This window comes from Puntigrus tetrazona, chromosome 5, assembly GCF_018831695.1.
Source record: "Puntigrus tetrazona isolate hp1 chromosome 5, ASM1883169v1, whole genome shotgun sequence".
NCBI classification, from domain to species: Eukaryota; Metazoa; Chordata; class Actinopteri; order Cypriniformes; family Cyprinidae; genus Puntigrus; species Puntigrus tetrazona.
Genome location: NC_056703.1, coordinates 14931779 through 14956534, shown reverse-complemented (window position 1 = coordinate 14956534; position 24756 = coordinate 14931779). Strand labels below are relative to the sequence as shown.

The 24756-nt window shown below is 37.7% G+C and overlaps 1 protein-coding gene across 1 annotated transcript in view; it reads right to left on the bottom strand.

The window, feature by feature from the left end:
• arl15a (ADP-ribosylation factor-like 15a) overlaps positions 1–24756 on the bottom strand; it is a 77846-nt gene that overhangs the window by 42883 nt on the left and 10207 nt on the right. The window contains exons 2-4 of the mRNA XM_043239466.1: positions 12619–12763; positions 10945–11004; positions 2049–2257 (exon numbers count right to left, since the gene is read on the bottom strand). Of these exons, the coding sequence (XP_043095401.1) occupies positions 2049–2257; positions 10945–11004; positions 12619–12763 (414 nt within the window). The remainder of the gene's footprint in view (positions 1–2048; positions 2258–10944; positions 11005–12618; positions 12764–24756) is intronic.

Below are 24756 nucleotides of genomic sequence, written 5' to 3'. Positions count from 1 at the left end.
CCAACCACAAGTCTGCGCACATGTTTAACCGCTCGCATAGATGTGCTCATATAACTAGGCGCCAGTCAAACAGAATGTGTTTTTTGTGTAGACAAAAGTGCGACATGGGTGGTGGAATAGGAAAAACATGCAAGAGAATAGGGGTGAACTCCTTCTAACTTGAGCTTCACGTTTTTAGAATGCTGTTTCATGCACAAGACACTGCAAGAGATGTGAGTGCAGCAGCCAAACACGTCCATGTTTACATAGAAAAAACTATGTCAAAGCAGCGCACTGTAAAAGAAAAAACTGTCACTACTACAGTATTTCTGATATTTCATGTTTGCATTATGGTGAAAAGCTGAAAGTTGTTGTTGGTTTTTACAGAACATCTATAGCTAATAATCATCTATTGGTGTTATACCTTTAAACATTTTGAAATTGAGATTTTTTTTAAAGCATTTAGCTTTGACTCAACAGTAACAATCTGCTTGCATCTATTTGAACGTAGCTATAGTTTATTCACATGAACACCCATTTATGCTGTAAAAAATATAAACAGGTGTACAATATTATTTGGAACATATTATTTTTCTATTAAGAGTACAATACCATTAAGGAAGCGAAATGTACATGTAGAAACCTGCAAAGAAACATAATGGCTGTCAGTTTGACAAAATCATTTTGATTTATCTAATGATTTTAATGACTTTAGAAAGTAGACTGAAACAGTATTTTGTCAAATATGGTGAATTTATTTGTAACTTTACCACAGACACATTAGCACCCCCTTGCGGCACCCTGTTCTACGCTATATTTGCTCTTCAGCCCTGCATTCTCCAACTGTGAGTCAAATTTATTGACCAGTAGAAGCAGACATTAATTGGGTTTGTTGAACTGCACCATAGACAACAGCTCTTGTTAGAAGAGCCAAGAGCTAAATCCAGTATTAATGTAAAAATGTCTGCACCTTCAAGAATATGCAATCGGTTTACAGAAACAATGGGAATCTGCTGGGATGAAGGTTGTCCCTTCAGTATGACCGGCTAAGAGGAGTCAGCAGTAGAGGGATTAACTTGCTTCAATCTGTGGTCTACATGTGATCAGAGGCTTGAACTCCTAACCTGTTACCATCTTCACACATTTGTTTACAGTGGGCTGGACATCAGCAATACAATGCCCTGCCTTTGCTTAACATTCAATACTGGAAACTTTGACAAACCACTTTCTTTAATAACTTTTGAGTAAGCCGTTACAAAAGTTTACGTCACGCCTTTTTTATGGACTTTTAGGAAAATGATCCATATTATTTAATAATTTCAGGTAGCATCCACAAATTATTTCCTTTAAATAATTAATTAATTAACAAAAAATTATAAAACTAACCCATACATTTAATATGTAACACTGCAGTGCACTCTGTTTAAAAAAAACTGTTGACACAATTAAAAAAATGTGTATTTAATTTATTACGTACTAATATTGCTAATCATTCCAAATATTCAGCCACCTGAAACTGACGTCACATGTAAGTGCAAAATATGTAACCACCTGCAAAAATGTACACATGGTACGTATATGTAGATCGATAATTTCCTGTCTCAGATGCACAACTACAGCATTAGACTGTCATACTTATGTTCTTGTCTAGATTTAATGCATACTTGAAAAAACTTCAAGTGTCTCCTGCAGCTTGGTCATACTTCCTTCTGAGGAGAACAACATCTACAGGGTTTTCTCAGCATGTGGAAAGAGACTATTAGTCAGCCGGCCCACGTCACAGCATGTTTACATCATCAGCTCTGGTTCTAGGATGCAGCAGGGAGGGGGGGCACCCCACAACATCCTATCCCAGCCCTGGTCGCTCATCTTCCAAGGCTGACCATAAACAACTGCTCTTATTGCATGGCAACAGGACGCTCTCCAAAACGCACACTACCCAGCGCTCAGTCCAAACACTTTAGAGAATGTGTACAAACAGAGCCCAGCAACCCTCAACAGCGGCAGATCACAGAGAAGACGGCCGGCACTTAACATAGAGCTATATTTGGTGTGGAAAATTACCATACCTCCGATACAGAGCGGGCAGCTGGTGAATCCTGGTGGTTGGCGAGAATGAGGAAAGGAAGGGTGCACAGCTGAGGATGTTGCATGGCTGAGAGAAGCTCAGACCGGGACGCCTCCATCTCTTCGTCGGACGCAGCACTGTTGAGGACAAACACCACACCTTGGGAACCTTGATAATATCGGCTCCAGTATTTCTTGATGGTCTCAGCGCCTACAGATAGGAAAGCAGCAATGATGTACCATGTGACTCTTCAGGTACCATCCTAAGTAAGCAAAAATAAAAAAGCGATACACTCCCTTTTTTATTTTATGAGTGCGGATTTTAATTAAATTACATAAACACCACTGGAAGATGAACTGAATTGACAAGATTTTTAAATCATAAAAATTCAACCAAGCAATGCATTCTGGGATTTTTTCATCGTCACCCAAAGAAATTCACTTATTGATTATGAAATGTATTATGTAATGTAATATATATGTTTTATGTAACCAAAATCTCTCTCTCTCTCTTTTGAACCAAAAGTTCTAGGGTTGTTTTGAGAATTTTCTAATTTAACTTACGTTATTCAAATTGCAATTTTGTTTGCAACCTGAATTCAAATTTAATTAAAACCTTTTAATTAAAAGGACTTTAAGAGGCATTCTTGCATAAATTCTAAATAGAGCACAAGCCTGGTTTAAAGCCATTCTGGGTCTAATTTTCTGATGTTCACATTCATGGATTCAGTGTTGCACAAATCAGAAAATTTGATAGGAAATTTCCAAGATGTCACAAAACAGATCATGTAATAAAATATTCATTTATTTCCTTATAGCATCTTTCCACGTGGTAAACCATACAGTGCAGAGTGTTTTAAAATCATTTAAATGAATCCCTTAGGCTTAGAAAACTAAACTTAGCCTGACTGGAGTCATCCCAAATAAATATAAAAGGAAATAAATCATCAAGCATTATTCTGTCACAATAACCATCAGACCGCAAGTCAAGTCATGTAACTGTTGACAAATCCGGTGAGATCATGATGACGCATGTTTGTAGAAAAGTGCTCTTGAAGTCTCAAAACCAAATAGTTTAGCGGAAACTGCAAGAAAAAAAAAATATATCACACTTTCCAAAAAAGAAGCATTTGGTTAAACTATTGTAAAATAACAGCACACAAGGCAGTATGGTCATTTACTCAGTGTTTTCTAACACTTGTTCAGAGATGCTGGTTTAGTTTAAATATCTGCACTTTTTTTTTATATGTGTGCAAAGAGATTATAATAATTCAGCAGTTAATTTAGAATATGTGCAAATGAATACAGTTGAGAAGTATTAATGAAATGTTTTCCCTTTTACATACTGAAAGAGAATGACACATATGATCAATTTTATGATAAATCTGTGAGTTAGAAACAGACCAACAGACAAAAAGACAAGGATGAGCAGCTAGTTTCTCCAAAGAGTACATTCATATTTGTCTTTTCAGGAACTATACAATGTATTTAGGTTACCTCCTAGTCCATAGGATGCCAGTTTAAATGTTTAGCAACTGTTTTACTAGTTTATAGTCCACAGATGGTTCTTTTTTAGTGCTGTACATTGATGTGCATATCTTCACCATGCCACGGTAGTTGTTTTCATTACACGGCTCTCTGAAACACTTGATTCAGATTGACATACTGTGGTAAATGGTTATGTATAATGATTGCTAAACTGTATATTTGATTGTTGTCAGTGCCGGACAACCGGTTTCCAAAGCTGTGCATAGCAGCGCTCCACAGACTCTTTCTTTTACGTAATAAAACAATTAAATGTTCATTTATTTAATTATTTGGCAAATAGTCAATAACTAGGATACTGTACAGTCAGATGATCATTGTCACAAAATAAACCTATTCAGGATGATCTGATCTGATCAGGGTTCGTTTCGCGATAATGACGCCTGACTGTAGGTTACGCCTAAGGTGTAGGTTATCTGTGAATGAGACCGAAATGCTCTCAAAGTGAGTCATCCACTAATCTCTCATCTTCATTTACACTACTGTTCGCTGTACTGAGGTAAGCACTTTTTTTTTTTTAATAAAGAAATGAGTACTTAATTAGTACCTAAATGGGTACTCAGCAAAGACGTATAAAATAGTTTTAACATTTTTTATTAATAATTTAAAAATGTATTATTTATTAATAGTAATTTATTCGTTTTATAACATTTAATAAAAGCATTAAAAAGTCTTACTAACTTCAAACATTTAAGCAGTTGTCTACATCTAGTATATAAGAACATAAGAACTTATATAAGAACTTATTTTGGACCATCAAGATGTGTTCAAGATGTGACATCACAGTCTAGCCACGCCATTTACTTTTTCCCATAAATGACTTAGAATAACAGCAACAAGGTAAACTCAAGCTGACTGTCCAGGGTAAATAATGAGCTATCTGCAGGTTACATTTTTTTTCTTCACTGATTTTGGGGCAAATAAGTCGAATTCTACTGAATGGTTACAAACACGGAAACATTTAAACTAAGCTGTAGACTACACTCTCACGGCTAGATGAAAGCTTAATCTAATTAGCCAAAATGTTTAAGAAACAAACAAACAAGTAGAACTTGAGGAAATTCTGAGGAGTCTGCGGAGTGAACAAATTCCTCTGACTTGGGCGACTGGGTCTGGTCATTTATTTGGATCTGTGTGGTTTACATCAGTGAACAGTGGAGCACATCTCGTACCCATCTATCATCATGCTGACATCTTCTGCCACCTATTGGTCAACGGCCCTGTCAGGAAGTCAAATGTTAATTTGGTGAAAAAACATATACTGTGAGAGCCAGAGTCATTGATGTTTCGGTGAGGCATCCCAAGACATCATTCAAAACATATTCTGGTTTTGTTCAGACAGAATAATGGAGTACCCGCTGTACATACTCATCATGTTGCAGGGCACCATTATCTAAGACATATGGGAGACTAAAAATGAAATTTTGCAAAAACAATCTACTCCTCCTAGGACCTGTTATGTTGACCTGCCAAAAGAGATGCAGATATGTTGAAACAGTCTGTCTTGGCTACTCTTCTGTCCACATCTCCAGGGCATAGTGTTTCATCTTAACTCATTAAATGTCCATCATTTCAGCCTGGATCACATCAGACAGCTTGGGTCTTGAAATGCCTTTCCACAGCTCAGATCCCAGGTCATGGTATCCAGCTCGAAAGCATCTAACCACAGACTGCAGAGATTACAAACAACCAAACATTACGGAGGCTTAGGTTTCTGTTCTCTTTAAATATAAATGAGTAAAATACTTTGCCACTATTAAATGTAATCTACACTTCATTCCTGCATTATGAGTGTGCCATTTACATTACTTTTCAAAAGTTTGCTGTCAGTAAGATTCTTCTGCTTTGTTTTTTGAAAAATGTTACTTAGAATCATGAAGAAAATGCATCAGTTTAATAATTAAAAAAAATCTTTTCAACATTAATAATCATAGAAAATGTCTCATGTGTCACTAAAGTAATGGCTCCTGAAAATCCAGGAATAAGTTAAAATTTAAAAATATATATTTTAAAATATAAAATACAATTAATCCCATTCAAAATGTAAGATTTTAGTTAACATAATATTTTAATGTGTACATATAAATACAAACAAATGCATGCATGTAAATTATATCTAAGTAAAATATGTTGTTTATATATTAAATACATTTATATATATATATATATATATATATATATATAATATATAAACATGTAAATATGAAAATGTATATAAATATATACTGTATATGTACACATACACAGTACGCATACTTATTTTATGTAAACAAAAACGTATATTTTGCATGCAATTAATCGCAATTATTCATTTAACAGCACTAGTTAATATTTTGTGTTCATATTTCCCAATATTACTGTTTTACTGTATTGTTGTTAAAGTTAAAAAAACCTTGGTCACATGAGAGAAAAAAAAAGAGTTCCATGGAAAGCAAAACAGACAGTTTTTTGCAAAACAGACAGTGTTTATGAGTAAAGCGAAGAGATCTGTTCGGAAATTTCTGTTCTGAAACACTGAAAGACAGAAAAACCGAACAAACAGAGTGATACAGTGAACATTCCCCTGGCTATCTTTTTCTAGCTAAATGGGAGAGCTTTTCCAATTAGCAATATTTTACACAGTACAATATTTTATGAAGCACTGAATAGAAAGTCACTGAATCGAGGCCAGTGAAATGGCTTTGATGTAAGGGGATATGACTCTGAAGGAGGAAAAGACAAGTCAGCCAATCCTCCTTCAACATACAGTATTTATTACAGAGACTGATCAAATCTGAGATATGAATATTTAATATAAAGCTTTTCAGTCATGATCCTTATAAACTCTACTCATCATCTGCTGTCCAGCTGGTCCAAAAGCCTGCAAAATTTTACTTTTCCTCTACAAGCGCAAGACACATCAGTATCCCTGATGTCATCACCATTATAATCTCATAATCTTTGTGTCGTAAATTGAATGGAATTTTGTGGAAACAGAGTAACAATAGAAATAGGCGCCATATATCGCATAGTTTCACTAACCATGGAGCAATCATGGAAAAAACATGACAGCATTATTTGTCATTGGTAACTACGGTCACTCAGTTATAGCTTCAGTATTTAAGAATTAATGACAAAACCCCTGACTATACAGACTAATTTGTTTCGATTTGGCAGGAGCAAGTCAACCCTGGCAGAACACCCCGAAAATCGTCCAGTGTAGTCCAAAAAATTAGTTTTTTTTAACCCTGTTTTATGATTTAGTGAAACGTTATGGCATAAACAAAGAACAAATATTTCATCACTATTAATAGATTTTTTTCCAGTCAGGTGTTCTTGCTTTCACTGTCGCACAGGATGCTCTTTGGATCATCTCAAATCCTGATTTTAAAACCCTAAAATATGTGACTGTCCACTCAACCGGTTTTTAATAGTAACATTTCACCTAAACTGCAGTATATACCTGGAATTGAACAATTTCCCACTTTATTACAACCCTAAATCCAAACCGGTTATCTCAATTTGAAAAAAGCTGCAGACTTTGAGCTAGTGCACTTTACTCGGGAAGCCTCTCAAGCGCATGCAAATAAAAAGAATGATGACTGTTACACCAAGCTTTCATTAGCTCAATGAACTTCCTAAGCTAACATACGAGTCGACAGAATGGCAAGATAGTATATATATTGATAACCTACATTTTTTATTTATGCATTTTTTTATTTTTGAATATCCAGATGGCGTGAAAATTCATGCTTTCCAAATCTAAGTGGTCACCTGACTGCAAGATACTCAAGTACAACCAGGGTGTCAACACAGATGGCTCACGCTGAAATACGCATGCTGATTCAGTCATTTGACATTAAGAGTTTAGAAAAAAAACCTGATCAGGACACTGTTTGGTCTGTGCCTAAAAAAGAAGTTATAAGGAAATGAATAACATTGTCTGACATTCACAGCAAGGGCTATCATCACACATAAAGTCATGTCTAATCTCCTTTGACGTCATTGTCACTGGAGAGGGCGCATTCACAGACTCCATTAACAGATGCCTCTTCACTGTGCCAGTCATGCCTCACACCTAATGGACATACTGCTAACACACACAGAGGATTGCTGGCCTTTGTGTCAAAAGGGTAACAGACACGGATTGCCTCTTGCCATCAGGACGGATTATTACACGGAAGGGGGAAGCAGTTTGTTAACCGCAGCAGGACGACAGCCTTCACGCCACGAGCTGTATGACAAACTGCCGATAAGTCACTTTTGCAAATGCTCACAGTTCACATTCAGAACTTTCTCACATTCGCATTCATCCATCCTGTCATTCCACAGTTTATACAGCACCAATCTTTAGAGATCTCTTCTTGCTCATGCTGCCGTCCAAGTCGTGTCAAAGCGATCGGGTATTACGGGATGGACACACACACACACACCCCGTGGGAAAATTCTATCTTCTTTAATGGCACACTTACTAAACTGTCAGTTAAAGAATTATGGGTTAAATAAAAAATTTTAATTGTAAAAGTTGACTATATGCAGTAACAGAAGGGAGCTTCACTGACTACACACGAAACCTGAGCTTTACGAGCATTAGCCTCTGCTGCTTATGGGGCATATCGCAATTTAAAAAATAATTAGCAATATAAACTAATAAATACTAGAACTCAATCCAATCTTGAGCAATCAAGAAAAAAGTTGAACATGATGCTTTTATTTTTCAACTTATTTTACAACTGCTTTGAAAGAAATTAGTAATATTATTATTAATGTGAGAAATGATGAAAATGATGAAAAAGTGACTTTGAATACATGTTTATCCATTTATAATATATATCTTGACCACCGAATCAGATTACAGAGCACATTACTATAAATAAAGGAATAAAAATAAATAAATATTGTACATTTACAACAAATAGAAGGTGCAAGATTCAAGAATCGGATACAGTGTTAGAATATGGTTTTTCCGGATCTGGAAGAAGGAGGGGAAAGGTTTAACAATTGTAAGCTTTGAGGACACATGGGAGAGGGTGTTAAAAAATGCATTACTCAATTTAGCAGCGGAAACACGCAGTCTTAGTAGTGAGTCAGCCTCCTCTGCCTTTTCCGCTCTGTAACTACTAAGTGAGCATCGCAGATGTAGTTTAGGTTGAGTAAATCTCTGTGCCAGGTCTAAAGGGATGTTTCAGAATTCTGAAGCACTGGTTGAATGAAAGGACAATAGCCGCTAACTGAACCTAGTTTACTTTGAAAACTATTTACACAGAAATGATTGTCAGTGCAAACCGTCCAGAGGCATGCTTACTTATGAATTGGAAAAAGATGCTATGATATGAAATCAGATTTTCTTTTTCTTGCTGCTTAAATTCAAAAGCAGTGTAGACCATTTATCAGGGCCCTTAATTTGAAGTATATCAATAAAGGCAGAGATGATTGTCTATCTATTTCAAAATAACATATTTATTATTTAACCAAATGCACAAATTTCACTGGTATATATCCAACTAATGTAAAAAAGCAGATTTTTCCCCACCCGCTTTCTACTACTTTGATATATTTGCAATCATTTTCATTACATCAAAAGGGTTTTTTGGAAACAATGGCCTCAAGATCAAATCTAGATCTCACCCAGGCAGCTGGGGCATATTAAATACACTCATATATTAAAATAACCTAACTGTAAAATAAATTAAAAGGCTAAAAAAATATAAAATCAAAATGTACATTTTGTTTCTTCTTTTAGTAAATATAAGGTCTTGGGAGAAAAAAATAAAGAACAGACAAACTGTTGTGCACAGAGAATATTAAGAGAACATTAATATCTTGTCTTTTGGTTTTAGATGATGAAAGGTTTGATGAAAGGTTTTGATCCACTTCAAATGTTGACTACTGTATATCAATATCCCCAAAATACATCTGAAACTAGCTATATCAAAAATCACATCTGAAATTGTCGGGAAATGCGAGTTAGATAAAGATAAAGATCCACTGATCTGATCTGCACGCACAACAGTAGAATAAGAAGTGGAGACATCTCAATATCCCAAAGTAAGGCAGTTAATGGAGCAGCATGAAAACCCATGCACGACACATCTTTTACAGCTGCATTCCCTTTCAGGTACTCTGCAAACTTTCAGTCAGAGCAGATGTGTCCTGCTCCAGGTGATACATCAGCCTCATCTTAAAAAACACTGGAGGCCGCAATCCATTAAAAACATCCCTAGAGGCTCTGACCTCACCTACTGGAGAAGCTTCATTTCATGGCCCTCCATATGCATTTCAGATTTAGTCAGGCCTCCCCTTGGTTTACTGTGTTCTCTATGCCTGTTGTTTTTCTTTAAGTGGGCTCTTGATTCTGTTGCGCTGGTAGGGCCACTTGTCATGATACAGAGTGCACCTGTAATGTCCCCCGCGTCCCACAAAACACATAAATCACTTCAAAGAGCGGCTCCCCTAACATTCTCATAAACAGAGTCAGGCTCTGATTTATTTCCCTCTCCACAGACCTCTTTCTGTTCAGCAGTCCTACAACAACAAGCATCTTCCAACATCGTACCTGTGGCCTCATATCCAGCCCAAATGAACTGTCCTATCAGATTAGTTACATATGTAAAATGGAAGGGAGGGCCTGAGATTTTGATTTAGAATTCGTATATTCAATTTAGAGGTAAAATCAACTCCAAAACAATGTCTGGTATGCAATATGTTTACGGTCTCTTAATGAGGTGAAAGAGTGAAACACCATAAATCAAGCAACCTTCTGCAACTATGCTATACAGAATAAAAAAAACAACTAAATGCAAATGCAGACAAGACATCTGTGTAATTCTGACAGAAGAATACGCTGTATTGTGCATTTAATAAAACAAGAACTTTAAAAAAATGTCCATTCTTTGTTTTTATTGTTTCATACTTGGAAAAAGAGAATAACCTGTTCAGCAAATTTAAGCAGTAATAAACTTTTAGCAACTTTTCTACTATAATGTGATAGGAGTGCTCCGATACCACTTTATACAGTACTCAACTGATATCGATACTTTTTTTCTTGACACGTGTGTGTGGCTATCACAGGCACCAACTTGTTATTTCCCGGCTTTCCCTGTTTGCAAGCCCTTCTGCCAAAAGAGACAATAATTATTTGCTTAGCAAATGCCTACTAAACCTGACTGAGTTGTAATGTCTTACTCTTTAAACCCTCTGTGCAGCTGTGGTTTTACTTGGAAGTAGGAGACACTGAGGTAAGCGCCTCTTCTTAGAGTTCAGGTAGCTAAACTAAGAGATCTGTCCCAGAGACAACTGGATTAGCATGGCAACAGTCTTCTCTCTAGTGCTTGGGAAGAGATGATGAATCAAAATCTGTTCTTGTTACAGTACCTCCTAGTTCCTTCACATTCAGGATTGCATTTTCAAATGGCACTGCCTTGATGCTGAAACCTGTGGAGGAAAACATGCACATGTTAACATTTTATAAACTTGAATGAATTGTTTAGAGCAAAAAGAAAAAAAAAAAGTTTCAAATGATATGAGGCTACATTAATAATAGCACAATAACATTTGTGAACATGGGGCTAAATTTGGACAAATTTGCAATTGTTTGCAAAAAATTGCAACCCAGATAATGATGCAGATAAAAGAGTACAAAACATAAATATGAAAATATCCCGTTTACGCTCTGATGGGTTGTATTTCAGGGTTTGGACAAACGACCTACACAAGCACATTGTTGGGTTTTAACTTTATTTCTCACAATTGCGATTATTTTATTTTCATCAATTCTTTATATCTTGCAATTGTGAATTTATATCTCACAATTCTGAGAAAAAAGTCAGAATTGCAAGTTCAGATGATGCAATTGTAAAAGTACAATTACAAGAAAAAAAGTCACATTAAGTGCCAGAAATGGGCTTACACAAGTTTCTGCAGCAGCACTACATGCAAATTTTTAACATGTAATAATAAAACAACATAATCATCAAACGAAAGTGATTGCCTTTTGTGTTTAGTGTCTCACCGATGCATGCAGAGCCAAACAGGGCAGCCATTTTGTGTTTAAATAATGCAACTGAAAACATGTGACTGAACCATTAATTCAAAGATAATCTTCATAAGACAAGTTTGGTCAAATTCTCCACAGGTGAGAGTAAATATGTCATGAGCAGGTGAGAAGCTCAATCTAGGCCTGTTTTGCCGACTAGTGACTCTGTCAACTTAATCTAACCGTATTTCCACAACAGGCTGCCAAATAACACTCCGCTTTTGTAATTACTGCTTCACTAGACAGCAAGACAGGTGTTCGGTCCAAAGACAAAGGACGATCATCGCTGGATGCACATTCCGGGTTTGTGTATTGTCTAGCGTGCTGTATACATCACACTCCGAATGTTAAGACGTGCCGAAGAAAGCCTGACACAATTGTGTCTTCTCTTGTGGAAATAACCATTTGTGTTGTTAGTAGAAGCGGAAGTGATGTCGTCCATCTTGAGGGGTGAAGATTGTCATGAATACACCAGCCTGTCACCAAGAGCTCTAATGAAATCAACACTCTTGTCACAAGGAAGAAATTCTGTGTGACAAAACCCAGATGTTCTCAAAAAGACACATATACGCTTAAGGACTTCAGCTGCAAGTGCGCTGCTTCTTTGGTAAAGTAGAGTAGTGTTTAAAAGGAGGCTCTGAGGTAACCTGCAGCAATAACGTTAAACAGCTTTCAGTACTCGGAGAGTCTGGAAAGCACATGGTGACAATGAAGAGATTTTGCAGACGTTCCAGAGCCCTGGGAAAGTGTAGTGCTGGAGATATGATATATGTACAAGTGTGGCAGTTTAGGCAAACGCACTGCAAAAATAGTGTGCTAAGTCGATTTGTTGGAATGATTTGTCACATTTCTTTTGCGAAACGGAAGCTGGAGTTTTTATTACTTGTAAATGCTTTGATTAAGATATTTCACAGGTTAAATATATATGATATTTATTTCAGTCCCATTAAAAAGCGTGTTTTGTTGGTTGAAAAAATGCTGCAGTATAAAGCTGTGGAGAAATGTTATATTACCTGTGGTTGGTACCGTGCCATCACTGATCTCATTGCACAAGCGAGATAGCAGACTGGTCTTGCCGGCACCGCTCAGTCCAATGCACACCACATCATACTCCGGTCTAGGTGGAGGAGGGGCCTTGCAGCACAACTTCTGGAGACACTAATAATAAAAAACAAAGAGAAGACAAACACGGTCAGTGACTATGAGTGGTACACTTTTCACTAACATGCTGATAAGGCTAAAATGAACAATTTAAGCATATATTTGCCAAAGAAGACAGTCTGAAAATAAACTGAGGAGCATGAGCTGACAAATGCTAATGATGATCCAAAGAAAGACGCCTGCTGATGCCGATAAACTAATGCGGTGATTTGAAAGCAACACATCTGGAGGAGAACTCCTGAACTCTCAATGAAATGACTTCATTGACAAAATGAGACATGAAATTCACCACACAGCTGCTTTCTCTGTGACCGCATTTACGAGTTTTAACTTTTTGTTATATGAATAACACATTTAATTATTGTTGGAAATGTTTTTATTTTTATTGTGTAAATTTTGTTTTAATCTTGTAGTTTCCCTTACTTTCAATCTTTAAATCAACATAAAATAAATAAATAAATAAATAAATACATATTATTTATACATTTATATATATGTTTGTGTGTGTGTTGCTTTAAAAAAAAAACTCAACATCAATCAAAATTGGAACTGTCATTTCCACCTCAATGAACAATTCTTCTTTTTTCAAAAGTGTGTAGACTTGTTTGACAAGGAAACAAAAGTATGAGTGAAAATCATGCTTGAGATGAAAAATCATCTGTGGATCACACTGAATAAGCTACTAGAATGCATGAAAAAGGTGCTTAAATATGGAGCAAAATTGGGGTAATGGACGAAAATCTCAGTCCTTATAAAAGAATAATATTTATGGTGTTTACAAGCCTGTACAGGTTGTATGAAGGTTATTAAGCATAACCGCTTTGAGTTTGTGCATCTGAACAAACAACATGATTTATTTACTGCCCCATCTGAGACATCCTTTTCTATTGCTTGATATTAGGGGAGGGTTTATTGTAGAATTTGCTTGCCCTAACATGTAAAATAGACTGTTACCAGACAGTCTAACGCAGTCTGTGTCTGTTTAGGGGGGAGGGTGTGGAAAAGATAGAGAGAGGCAGGATTCTGAGAGCTTGTGTGCTCATGGCAGCAGACAGACCTGTCACTTTATGAATCACTGTCTTTGACTGGAGGCCTGCTGGGAGACATTAGGAGGCAAATGCAGTGTGAACCGTGAATGGGATGGTTAAAGCCGGTGTGGAGAGATCACTATACAGAACTAAAAAGAGATATCTTTTATTAGCAGGACAGAACTAGTCTGGGCCAGGCAGGGCTTGATTCTGCCCTTCACCTCTGGATTATTTCATTCCACATGGAAACATACTAAACTGTAGCCTCTATATAAAGAACAGTTACTTTGTAAACAGACAAATATTACATCAGAAGAATGTTCACTTGGAATGTCAATGTACATTTTATGCATTCCCATTAGGCAAAATGATATCTGGTTGAATATATATATATATATATATATATATATATATATATATATATATATTTATTTATATATGCTAAATATATTTTGTAAACAGTGTGGATTAATTAAAGACATTTGTTGAAATACATTTCCTTTAAGTACATAAATCACAAAATACTATACATAGCAAAAGTGTTGTTGGTCAAAAAACCATCTAAATTCTGCCACAGAGCCCCATCTTCTTACATTACAGCTCACTTATGTATTATGTAATTCTTCCTAAATCCTAATAGGGACAGCAAAGGCTTGCAGGCAAACAAATGTTTCATTTGCTCTGGTGTTCTTCCATCAATGAAAGTCTTAAATGGCTTTCACAGGCCCTTCACAGCAACAGCCACAGAGGCCGTCCTACATAGCTGCTCGGCTGCACATGCTTCTGCTTTGTCACACAGCAACCTGGACATCTGGTTCTGTAAGAGGCTGATGAATTTACCCTATTCACCCCACCTTCACTTACAGTGCTCAGATAGGATGATAAATTTACATCAGTTGCTGAAGGCACATCCTGGAGCTTTGACCCCACGGCCCATCAGGGCTCCCACAGGAGCACCGGGCCACACACTTCAGCGCCCCACGTTGCTGCAAGAGAGCAAAATAAAGGATTTCCCAGGTGTCCGAGAAGTCACATTTCAAACAACTGTTTGGTCAGGATTTTTCTCGTGCCAGTGAGGCAGGTTGAAAGGGAGACACTGCTGCCAAAAAGGGTTTCTATACGTCAAGAAATGCTAACTCTTGATTGATTCTTTTGGCTCGCGTCATATTGGACGTGTTTTAATTGTTCGAGAGCCTCGAGACATTACCTCACCGATGTTGGGGCAGTTGTAAAAGCTGATGAACTGCTTTTTATGCAAATGAAGATGTTTGAAGGTATAAATATTCCAGACTGACAACAGCTGTGACACGGCAGCGGCGCATTTTCAGATGAAATGTTTTGCTAAAAGCTACGTAAAAAAAAAAAATCTAACTCTCAGGCCCCCTTATCCCACCCAGCTTTCTATTTAAAAAAAGATGTCAAGGCATCAAACGGCTGATGTAATTAAAAGGTCTGGCTGAGATCCAGGCCCTGGCACCAAAACAAAGATACGACGGCACTAGAATCCAGCACGGCAGACAGGAGAACACAGCTGGGCCAAATCCACTCAGCATTGCCACAATATTGAATCTTCAGCTCTTATGGAAGCAACACTAAACAATACGCCACTGCAAAAACAACTCCCCGCCTGCCAACTTCTCCTGAATAGACCCCTCGGCTGAGTGAAGGGGACCCTGTCTGCTCCTTGCAATAAAGAAAAACAGTCGTCTGACTTCCATCATGAGAAAAGTAACACGCTCTGCACTCTGCAGTGGAGTGAACAGCAGTGACAACAGAGATTGCTCTGCGGGGTTATTGGCCAAACGCTTCATTCTTACAGACACATACTGTATGGACATAGTGTTGGTTGAGGGGGGGGGTGAAGGGTCCGTCTGTCCCCCCGGACATGCGATGGCCAGCCGTTGCTCACTTGTCTGCTCTATTTTAAATGACAGCGTTGTATTTTTAGAGCCAATAAATGAGGGGGCGAGAGCAAGGGAAGCACCACACAGACAGACAGGGCTCATATTTCACTCATTTGCCCTCTGTGGAGTGTGTGGAGACGGAGCAGACGTCTGCCATTGAAGCATCAGGCAGTGATGCCATCCCGTTTGTCCCACCTGCACCTCTGTGCATCACCCATTGCCATGGCTTTGACCTCAAAAAATGATATTATATCCTATGCCTCATATAGTTCTTTTTTAAGATTATAACGCTCCAATTCACTTGTAGCAATTAACACTTTTATTTGGACAAAACAGAATACTGAATTTCAATATAAGGCTTTTAGCAGTATCAATTATCTGCTTGTAAGTATCATAAAGGTATCGACTACAGCCCAAATGCAGACCGCACAAGCTTCACATTTCCTATCATTCCAAGTTCTGCGCTGTATGAAATCCATCTGATTGTTTGTTAATGGTGAGGATGTCAGTAATTAGTAGTACCAGCAGTAATGCCTCACATCTTTTGCGGTGAACGGAGAATGCCATTTGGGCTGAGGTACTGAATTCAGCACAAACCTGAGCCAACATGAACCTCCTTTCGAAAGCCACATGCATCAGGTTCATCTTTCACCGATCGGGAGGGTGTGTCTCTGGAAGTGAAGACATAGATCATCTTCCGCATTCAATAGATGGCACGCTGAAGTAAGCCCCTCTTTGCCTGATCAGCGTATTCCATCTTGCTATTAATTCAGGGTGTGGAAGTAACCTACACTTGATATAATAGCACACTAGAAAATTATTAGCCAAAATTGTAATGACCAGCAAATATAAAAAAAGTCCTGTGCTATAATCAATCACAGCAAAGCGCCAAACAGCTTCAGGTCATGCCGAAACAAGTCCATAATGAACAACATCTGACAAAAATAGCACTGCAGAGTGGAAAATATTGCAGTAAAATTAGCGCAGGTCCACATTCACATCAGGACATCATATTTCACCATGCAAAAGCAGCCTCATTATGCAAAATGTGCTAAATGCAACATAGAATGAAATGGAATAACGTGGTAACTAATAAGCAATACCAAAAGCACAACCCTCATGATGTCTGTAGAATGAGTTTACTGAGTTTATTTCTTGCTTTTAGCACTATATCTTGTAATTGTGACTATATTTCGAAGTAGACTATTTTTCATTACTGCTGCTAATATGTCATTTTGACTTCATCGCTCTAAAATAACTATTTGTCATAACGGTGAATAATAATAAATCTCATAACTTTGACTCTTGTACTTTATATATTTAAACAATTAGCACTTTTATCATTTACTTTGTACGGGGATTTCATATAAGAGACCCAGATGGTTTGAACGTGCATATAAAATCTGCGTATTATTCCCTTAACATTTTTACAAAACTGGCACGATATACTGCCACAATACCAAAAAGAAAATCTTAGCAAAAAAACATTTAGTCTTATTGTTTTCATTTTTTATTCATACCTACAGTACAAACACAAGTAATGTAACATTTAAGGTACGAATTACCAGGTTAAATATCATTTCTAATGAGATCATTATAAAGTATGAAACTCAAAGAACGTAAAGAAGTCAGTAGAAAGGTCTTGGGGTTTCCCAGGCTTCAAAAAGCGCAGAAATACTTCCAAAACGTTCACCTAATCAACAGTTATGCTAACATTAGTAGCTTTTACTGCCGTAATTACAATGCTGATGCCTTTCCAGGGCGTTTTGGGGTCAGTGAGGTTTGTTTTTATTGTGTCCAAAACAGACTACAGTAAGGGCCAATGAGCTTGCAAGTGGGGGAGGGGCAGTCGGGAGCGACACCAGACGCAGACACAGACCCAGGCAGACCAGTCTGAGCCTGGCATTCCCAAACAGACCTCACTATCATCCCAGCCGGCGACCCTTCCCTGCCCAGACACCCGCTAGCAACACTTGTCTGCAGGGCTCAGAGGTGACCTTTGAATTGACAGTGCTTTATATGGATGTCCAGATGGAGCTGCAGTGTAACACACACCAGTCATAACACGGCTCTGACTACACTCCAGCTCATAGTGAGAGTCCATGGGGTGAGAGTCTGGGGTGATTGGAGGGGGGGGGTTTACCTTCATTCATCTTTTTTTCTCTTCATGTTGATGTTTGTGGCTTACGGAGGGTTGGCAAGCGCAAGGCCGGGGGGAGCGGTTATACAGACTGTGATGGAGCGGGAGTTTGTGCCAGTATAGTGGCGCGCCACATATGGAGGGAAGCGAAAAATAAATGCCAGCGAGACTGTTGTGTCCACACCATACCTTGCTGTCGCCATACCAACCACAGGCGGGTTACTGCAGTGTGTGTTGGGTAAATCTGGAAAGAAACTACTTTGAAGCTCACTGAGTTTCAATTTCACTGCACTACTTAAAATACAAACAGACAAATCGTTTCCCATATTACAGAATGCGGTGTATCCAAAGTATGAAAACAGTTCATACTTCCTTAAAGTTGCGCTACATGCAAAAAACCCTAACGAAGCATTTGAGTAGAACAATTTCTTTCCTAAAAATCTTTACACACATACATTCCCCAGTGTCCATAAATGAATGTGCAAAATTGGCAAGCTGGTGTCTTTAGGGGTACAAAAGCATGTCACTGGAACTACTTAATACCTCATTTATCCATACAGAATTACTAGCACTACAGACAAACTGCTGCACACAAAAAGGTATCACTTTTGCACGTTTTTATGAATGGAATAAGAATTCATAATTGTTGTTGACATAATCTTTTGTACTGCTTTGCAACATGTTAGCCTGACAATGTGTATTTTCATACCTGCAACATAGGCCAGTGAGGATCCTCTACACTTCAAGAGCCACTTTGCCGATGTTCACTTTGCAGGGCTACAACTCCCCCTAGCTATCACTTTATGCACTTGTCCCTGACAAGTCCTGCTGTTACCCATCACAAACTGACCATATTTTATGTCATTAATGTTGTTATGAATTGCACATCTTGCCGACATGAAGGGTTAGGGATGTGGTGATGCTTTCTAAATGTGTTTGTAAACTGTGCACATTAAAACCACGCTTCGAGAAACTGCGCAACTGTGATTCCACAGTGTCTAGATCAATTTACTCTTGTCAAGAAAAAAAGAACAAAAATCTGAATGTTTTTCTGCTTAAAGTACATTTTTTACATCACATTTTTGTACTAAAAACACAATACTCCTAAACAATTACATATTTGAAAAGAAAGAACATAATACAGTAAATTTGTGTGTTACGTGATCGCACCAGATGGATTTATAAGGATATGGATGTGGATGATTGGGAATTATTTCTCTAATAAACATCAGTAATGTCAAACGCGTTCCTAACATAAGCCTTCCAACAGAGGTTAAAAACAGCCGTGGAAAACATTTGGACTGAGGATGGGCAAAATATTTCCCAGTAGGTGATCCTCTTGCTGATATCAGGTTACTTGTGGTTGGCCACATGAAAGAACCCCAGTAACCTACATACATGGGCGTCTTCAGTTCCCCTTCAAGCCCTCAACTTAGCCCCCATGGCCCTTTATCCAAAACAGGAGAAACCCTCAGACAATGGAGCGGTAGTCTCTACTGTCACGGCCCACAACAGCCCCCCCCCCAGCTGCGCTCCACATGCACCACAAACACTTCAGCCTCATCATAGGGGATTATCAAACCCTGTGCAGCCATTGTTCTGACCTACCTTGGGTGGCTCAGCTTCACCAAAAAGCTGTCTTTTACTGGGCCATTTCTTTGGGTTGTAGCCCCCTACGTCTGCATAAGGCCAATGTGTGGGGAGGTGACAAACCCCCAGAAAGGAATGGGGGGGTGCGCAGCTGTAAATCTTGATGTCACCGACGGGAAAGCTGTTGCGGACCATTACCATAAATCTGACAAACGCTAATTTGATGGGAGGCTGTATCTGTCTGGGCTCAGGCTGGTCTAGACGGCCTACTGAGAGATCCTATGGCAAGGGGAACGTTTTGTTCCCCCACCAGGACCATCTGGATATAGCAATAAGCGGCAAGCGGCACAGTTCACACACTGATCAAAGTGGGCCCTTGCATTTGTGATGGGTCCATTACAAATTTAAGGCTCATTTTATAGAATTGTGCTAGAATCATAATCACTGTGCACAAAATGAATTGGGAGTTGACTTAAACAGCACATACTGATGGAGAAAGCGATCTGGACTACATGAATAGATCATTTGAAAATACAATATAACAATTGTATTTGTTTATCCTCATGTCATTCCAAACCTGTATGACTTTCTTTGTGCAAAGGTCTGATCATCTTACCAGAGTTCAGCGAATGACTGAATGAAATCTAGTAATTCATGTGATTGTGAATGTTGCATGAAAGCTGGGAAAGCTTTCAAAGAGACTTCTGTGTATAAAAAAGTGGTTCACAAGAATGAAGAGGAATTATGAAGAGGAAAAAATAACTACAACTTTAAAAAAATAAGTACATTTAGGTTCTCCTTGGTGCATTGAGAATCAGGATTTTAGAGTATTTTGAATGAATCTGAATCTCTATTTGATAAATGTGAATCCTGTGTTCATTAATCTGGTCTAATTATTGAGTTTCAACATTAGTGTCATATTCATTAGGGTTAACTGTTCAGTGGATTATCACTGAATAACAACAAAAATCTGGGATTAATCGTTACACAAAACTATCACATGACTTTGCAATTAACAAATGATTGTATGAAGTCAGAAATATATTAATGGAACTGAATGGTTTATAGTTATTTTGTGTACTATCTGAATCTTAAAGTTCTATTCACTGGAAATAATCAAATCACAACAAAAACATCCTGTACAATCTTAAAAAAGTGTATCCTTAAAAAGGGTTACATAGAAGAAAGGTTACAGGTTAGGGTTTACAGAAGAATACAGATTTGAAACAACATGAGGGTGAGTGAATGACAGAATTATCCTTGTTGTAATCTGCATCAGAGGTCCCCAAATAGGTCATGACCCAATATCGGGAAAAGTTGGTACTGGGTTGCAAGAATGTTCTGGGAAAATGTGTATTATTGACATATGTCTCTTTTCAAATGGAAAAGAGAGAGAGAAATCAACTATCTGTCTGAAACACATCAGGTGTGTGGCTGCTGTGCACACAGAAAACAGCCTGTGAGTAATGAATTGAATTTTCAACTTTTCTTGAGGTGGAATGATTAAAAATCTCTTGAATGTGTAAACTGGCAAATTAATATGTGATTTACGTGTGGTGTGACTGTTTAAACCCTAATATTTCACAGCTCATAACAATCATTCCTTTATTTAATTTGAAAGGGTCATATGATGTTGCTAAAAAGAAAACATTAGTTTGTGTATTTGGTGTAATGCAATGTGGTTTTGTGGCTTAAGGTTAAAAAACACATTATTTTCCACATATTATACATTATTGTTATTGCTCCTCTAAGCCCCTCCTTCCTGAAACGGGTCGATTTTTACAAAGTTCATTGTTCTAAAAAAGCAAGGTGTGCTCTGATTGGCCAGCTATCTAGTGTGTTGTGATTGGCAGAATACCCCAAGCATGTGAGGGACATATTACACCCCTTATCATAACGTGAAGCCATATCTCAGAGCAATGACACAAAAACAATAAAACCCATTTCAAACGAGACAGTTGTTGCATCCAGTAGGGACATAATATTAATAAACTGTTTTTCACACGTTGCATAGCACAGCGTAAAATTAACACTATGTCAACATTTATGATCAGAAAACAATTAACCCACGTTTAAATAGTACTGTAAGTAACTATTTAATTCTGTAATACTATTTGATTCTGTAAAAATGTATAGAAAAGACATAACAAAATGTACTTGTGAGTCAGAAGCACTAGACTGTTCTAGACTGTGAAAGTTGGAATTGCCTAACTTTGTAGAAATAGCCTTTGTGTACAACCAGCATAGCCAACTCTCCAGGTTCAGGAAATAGTCCTCCAATAAATGTGCTTCACACACTAATATTTGGGTTGAACTGTTCTGGAACAGTGTTGTAAATACAACTTAACCGCTGATTTCTATTTGTGACCTCTTTTGGAAGCCCAAACACAGTAGTTTCACTTTCACAATGAAAGACAGCATCTCCAAAACACAACACCAGTGGCAGCAACAACACTACAGCGAGAATAATAGGTCGGTCTTGTTTCTTCGTGCAAACATTTGCATGGTGCTATGCAAATAATCCTACATCATGATATAATCAAGGTCGTTTGCGGTCGTAACATGGTGCAGTGATCATACAGCTATGCCCGGAAATCCAAAACGGTAAAACTCAACTTATTAACTCTAGGGCAGTCATTCGAGCCTATTTCCAAAAAAGTGTAACGTTTCTTTAACAGTAAACAACTCTAAATATGATACAGACTGCTCCTTTAAATGAACCATTTTAAGGAGGGGTGCTCAAGTCTAAAATTTGATATCTTTTTATATATCAATAAATAATAAATAAACAATAAATAACAATCATATAAATACACATTTTTCCCAGAACATTCTTGCAACCCAGTATTCTTCCACGGCCTAACATTGGGTTGTGAACCGCTTGGGGACCTCTGATGCAGATCACAACAGGGATAGTCCAATGAAAATTCTGTCATTCACTCACCCTCATGTTGTTTCAAACCTGTATTCTTCTGTAAACCCTAACCTGTAAACCTTTCTTCTAACCCTTTTTTAGGAAACATTTTTAAGTATGTACAGGTCATTTTCATTGTGATTTTATTATTATATTTTCAGTGAATAGAGCTTTAAGTTTCAGAAAGTACCCAAAAGAACTTTAATTATTTCGAAAATTATATGAGAAAATTATTATAAAAATTAGTGGGTGTCAACTGTCATCAACATCAAATGTTTAAATCAAATGCTTGTGCTAAAGAGCTTAAAGAGCTTTTCATACTGACAAACTGAAAAGCTTATCAAAGAAAAAACAAGCATCTTATAAGTATAGCAGAAATGTGCATTAAGGGGAAATAGTTGGTTCAGATAAATGTTTTCGTGTTCTATAGTACCCAAGGCCACATTCATGCACAGTTGGGATCTTCCCAACAAGAGCAATGGGAGCAGAACAGAGGGGGCATTTGGGTATATAAATTTTGTAATTGGGAAGAGTGATTAGCTCGGCCGTATTTGCATAAAGCGGTGAAAACTTTGGTTTCCACCACACAATGTTAGCAAAAAGACGTTTTCCTCACTGATCTAGAAGATCAAAGCCAGAGGGCCCCCTTTTGAATGTGCTGCAACTAATGTGTGAGGGCCAAAGGGGGTTGGGGGTACCCCTAAAACAGGGCTGTGGAGGAGGGTACTTGCCCGTTCTAACATCAGTAATCACACATTTTCAAAAAGCATCTATTTATCTGAGATGTGCTCAATTTTTAATAGAAACAAATCAATGGGCTCTGGCGAGTGTGGGAAAATTCCTCCATAAATGCATTTGCATCAAACAAGCAAACTCCTCCCTAATAAGCACCTCTAGGCCCCAGAGACAAAACGATGGGGACTCCCTGAAAAATAAATCTGTTTTTATACATTGTGAGGTACTGGAGAATTAGGTTGACAGGACAGAATGCACTCAAGACCCTTTACAATTTGAAGTCTATCTGGTAAGATATGGTTGCTTTGATTTCTTCATAGAGACCAATTTCAATTTCATAGAGACAAAATAGGGGCAATTTCATCTCATGGGCCACTTTAATTTTCATTGATGGAATGTATACAAACAACAAGCGTCACTAAAAGGAATATTCTGTGTCTCTCTTCGCATTGACATACACCTAAATTTACATTCATACTGTCCAAGTCCAAATCCAAATGGGCTACATGAATCAAACTGATAAATAAAGAGTAGAAACATCCTCTTACCTTATTTTGGTTTTTCAGTACCACCTTGGTTAAGGTTCCAAGCAAACCACACTTTTAACAGAATGTGATGCCTCACATTTGCCAGAGAGAATAGTTACTACCTGGATCATTGAACTTGTGGCACGAGACACAACAGACCTGCTAGATTTGAATCAGCACAGTCAGCAAAGGATCAAATGCAATGCAAAAATGTCTGTTTTATGATCTGTTGAGGAAGTACAGACTTCCTCTCAGTGATAGCTGAGGAGTGGATCCAGAGAGAGCTTGATGGGCTGACAAGATGTTAAAATGTTTTTCAGGAGTCACGGCAGTAAAGGCACCCACTCTAACCAAACTATGCTTTTGTTGTACCATGCAGTGGAAAAGTGCCATAAGTAAATGTACTTGGACTCTTCGTAATGACATTTTGCACAATGTATGGGTGGATGACATATTCCATATTTGGGTGAAATAATCCTTTAATACAAATCTTAAAATGATTTAAAATGTAAATGTTCTAACTGTTCTAAAGAATTCATGAACTGAGAAATGAAATTCCCTTTATGTTTTGACTTATGAGAGGTCATTGTACTATAAACATGTCCCGTAAGTTTCAGAACTTTCTCGTTAGCCTAAAATCTGCCAATATGCTAAAACGACAGCTTGTGGAAAGTGCTGCTTGATGACGTAATAGTGTGGCTAAACACCACCTCTGCAGAAGATCATCAACGCCTGCTTCTACATCACTGCCTGTTTAGCCCCACACACAATTTGTGTATGCAGTGTGAAAAACGAGCAAGAGAAACACAATTATAAAGATGGGTCAGAAGACAAGAAAAACAGTTATTTCATTGCCTTCCTTCTGATCCCAACATTAAGAAAAAGTGGATGAACTTTATTTTTAATGATTTCCAGACCACGTCAGTAAGAACTTCCGTTGTTCAGCACATTTTACCATGGAACAGTTTGACACTGAATTTTCCGAAAGACTAACACAAAAGATGATGCAGTGTAGACTATATTGATTAAGAGAGTAATGTCACAACACACAAGTGTGAGTAACTGTGTTTTATGTAGTCATTAATGCTTTGTCTGTTATTACAGATCATTTGAAACATACAGAGCATTATGTGTTTTTAACTTAAATCACAA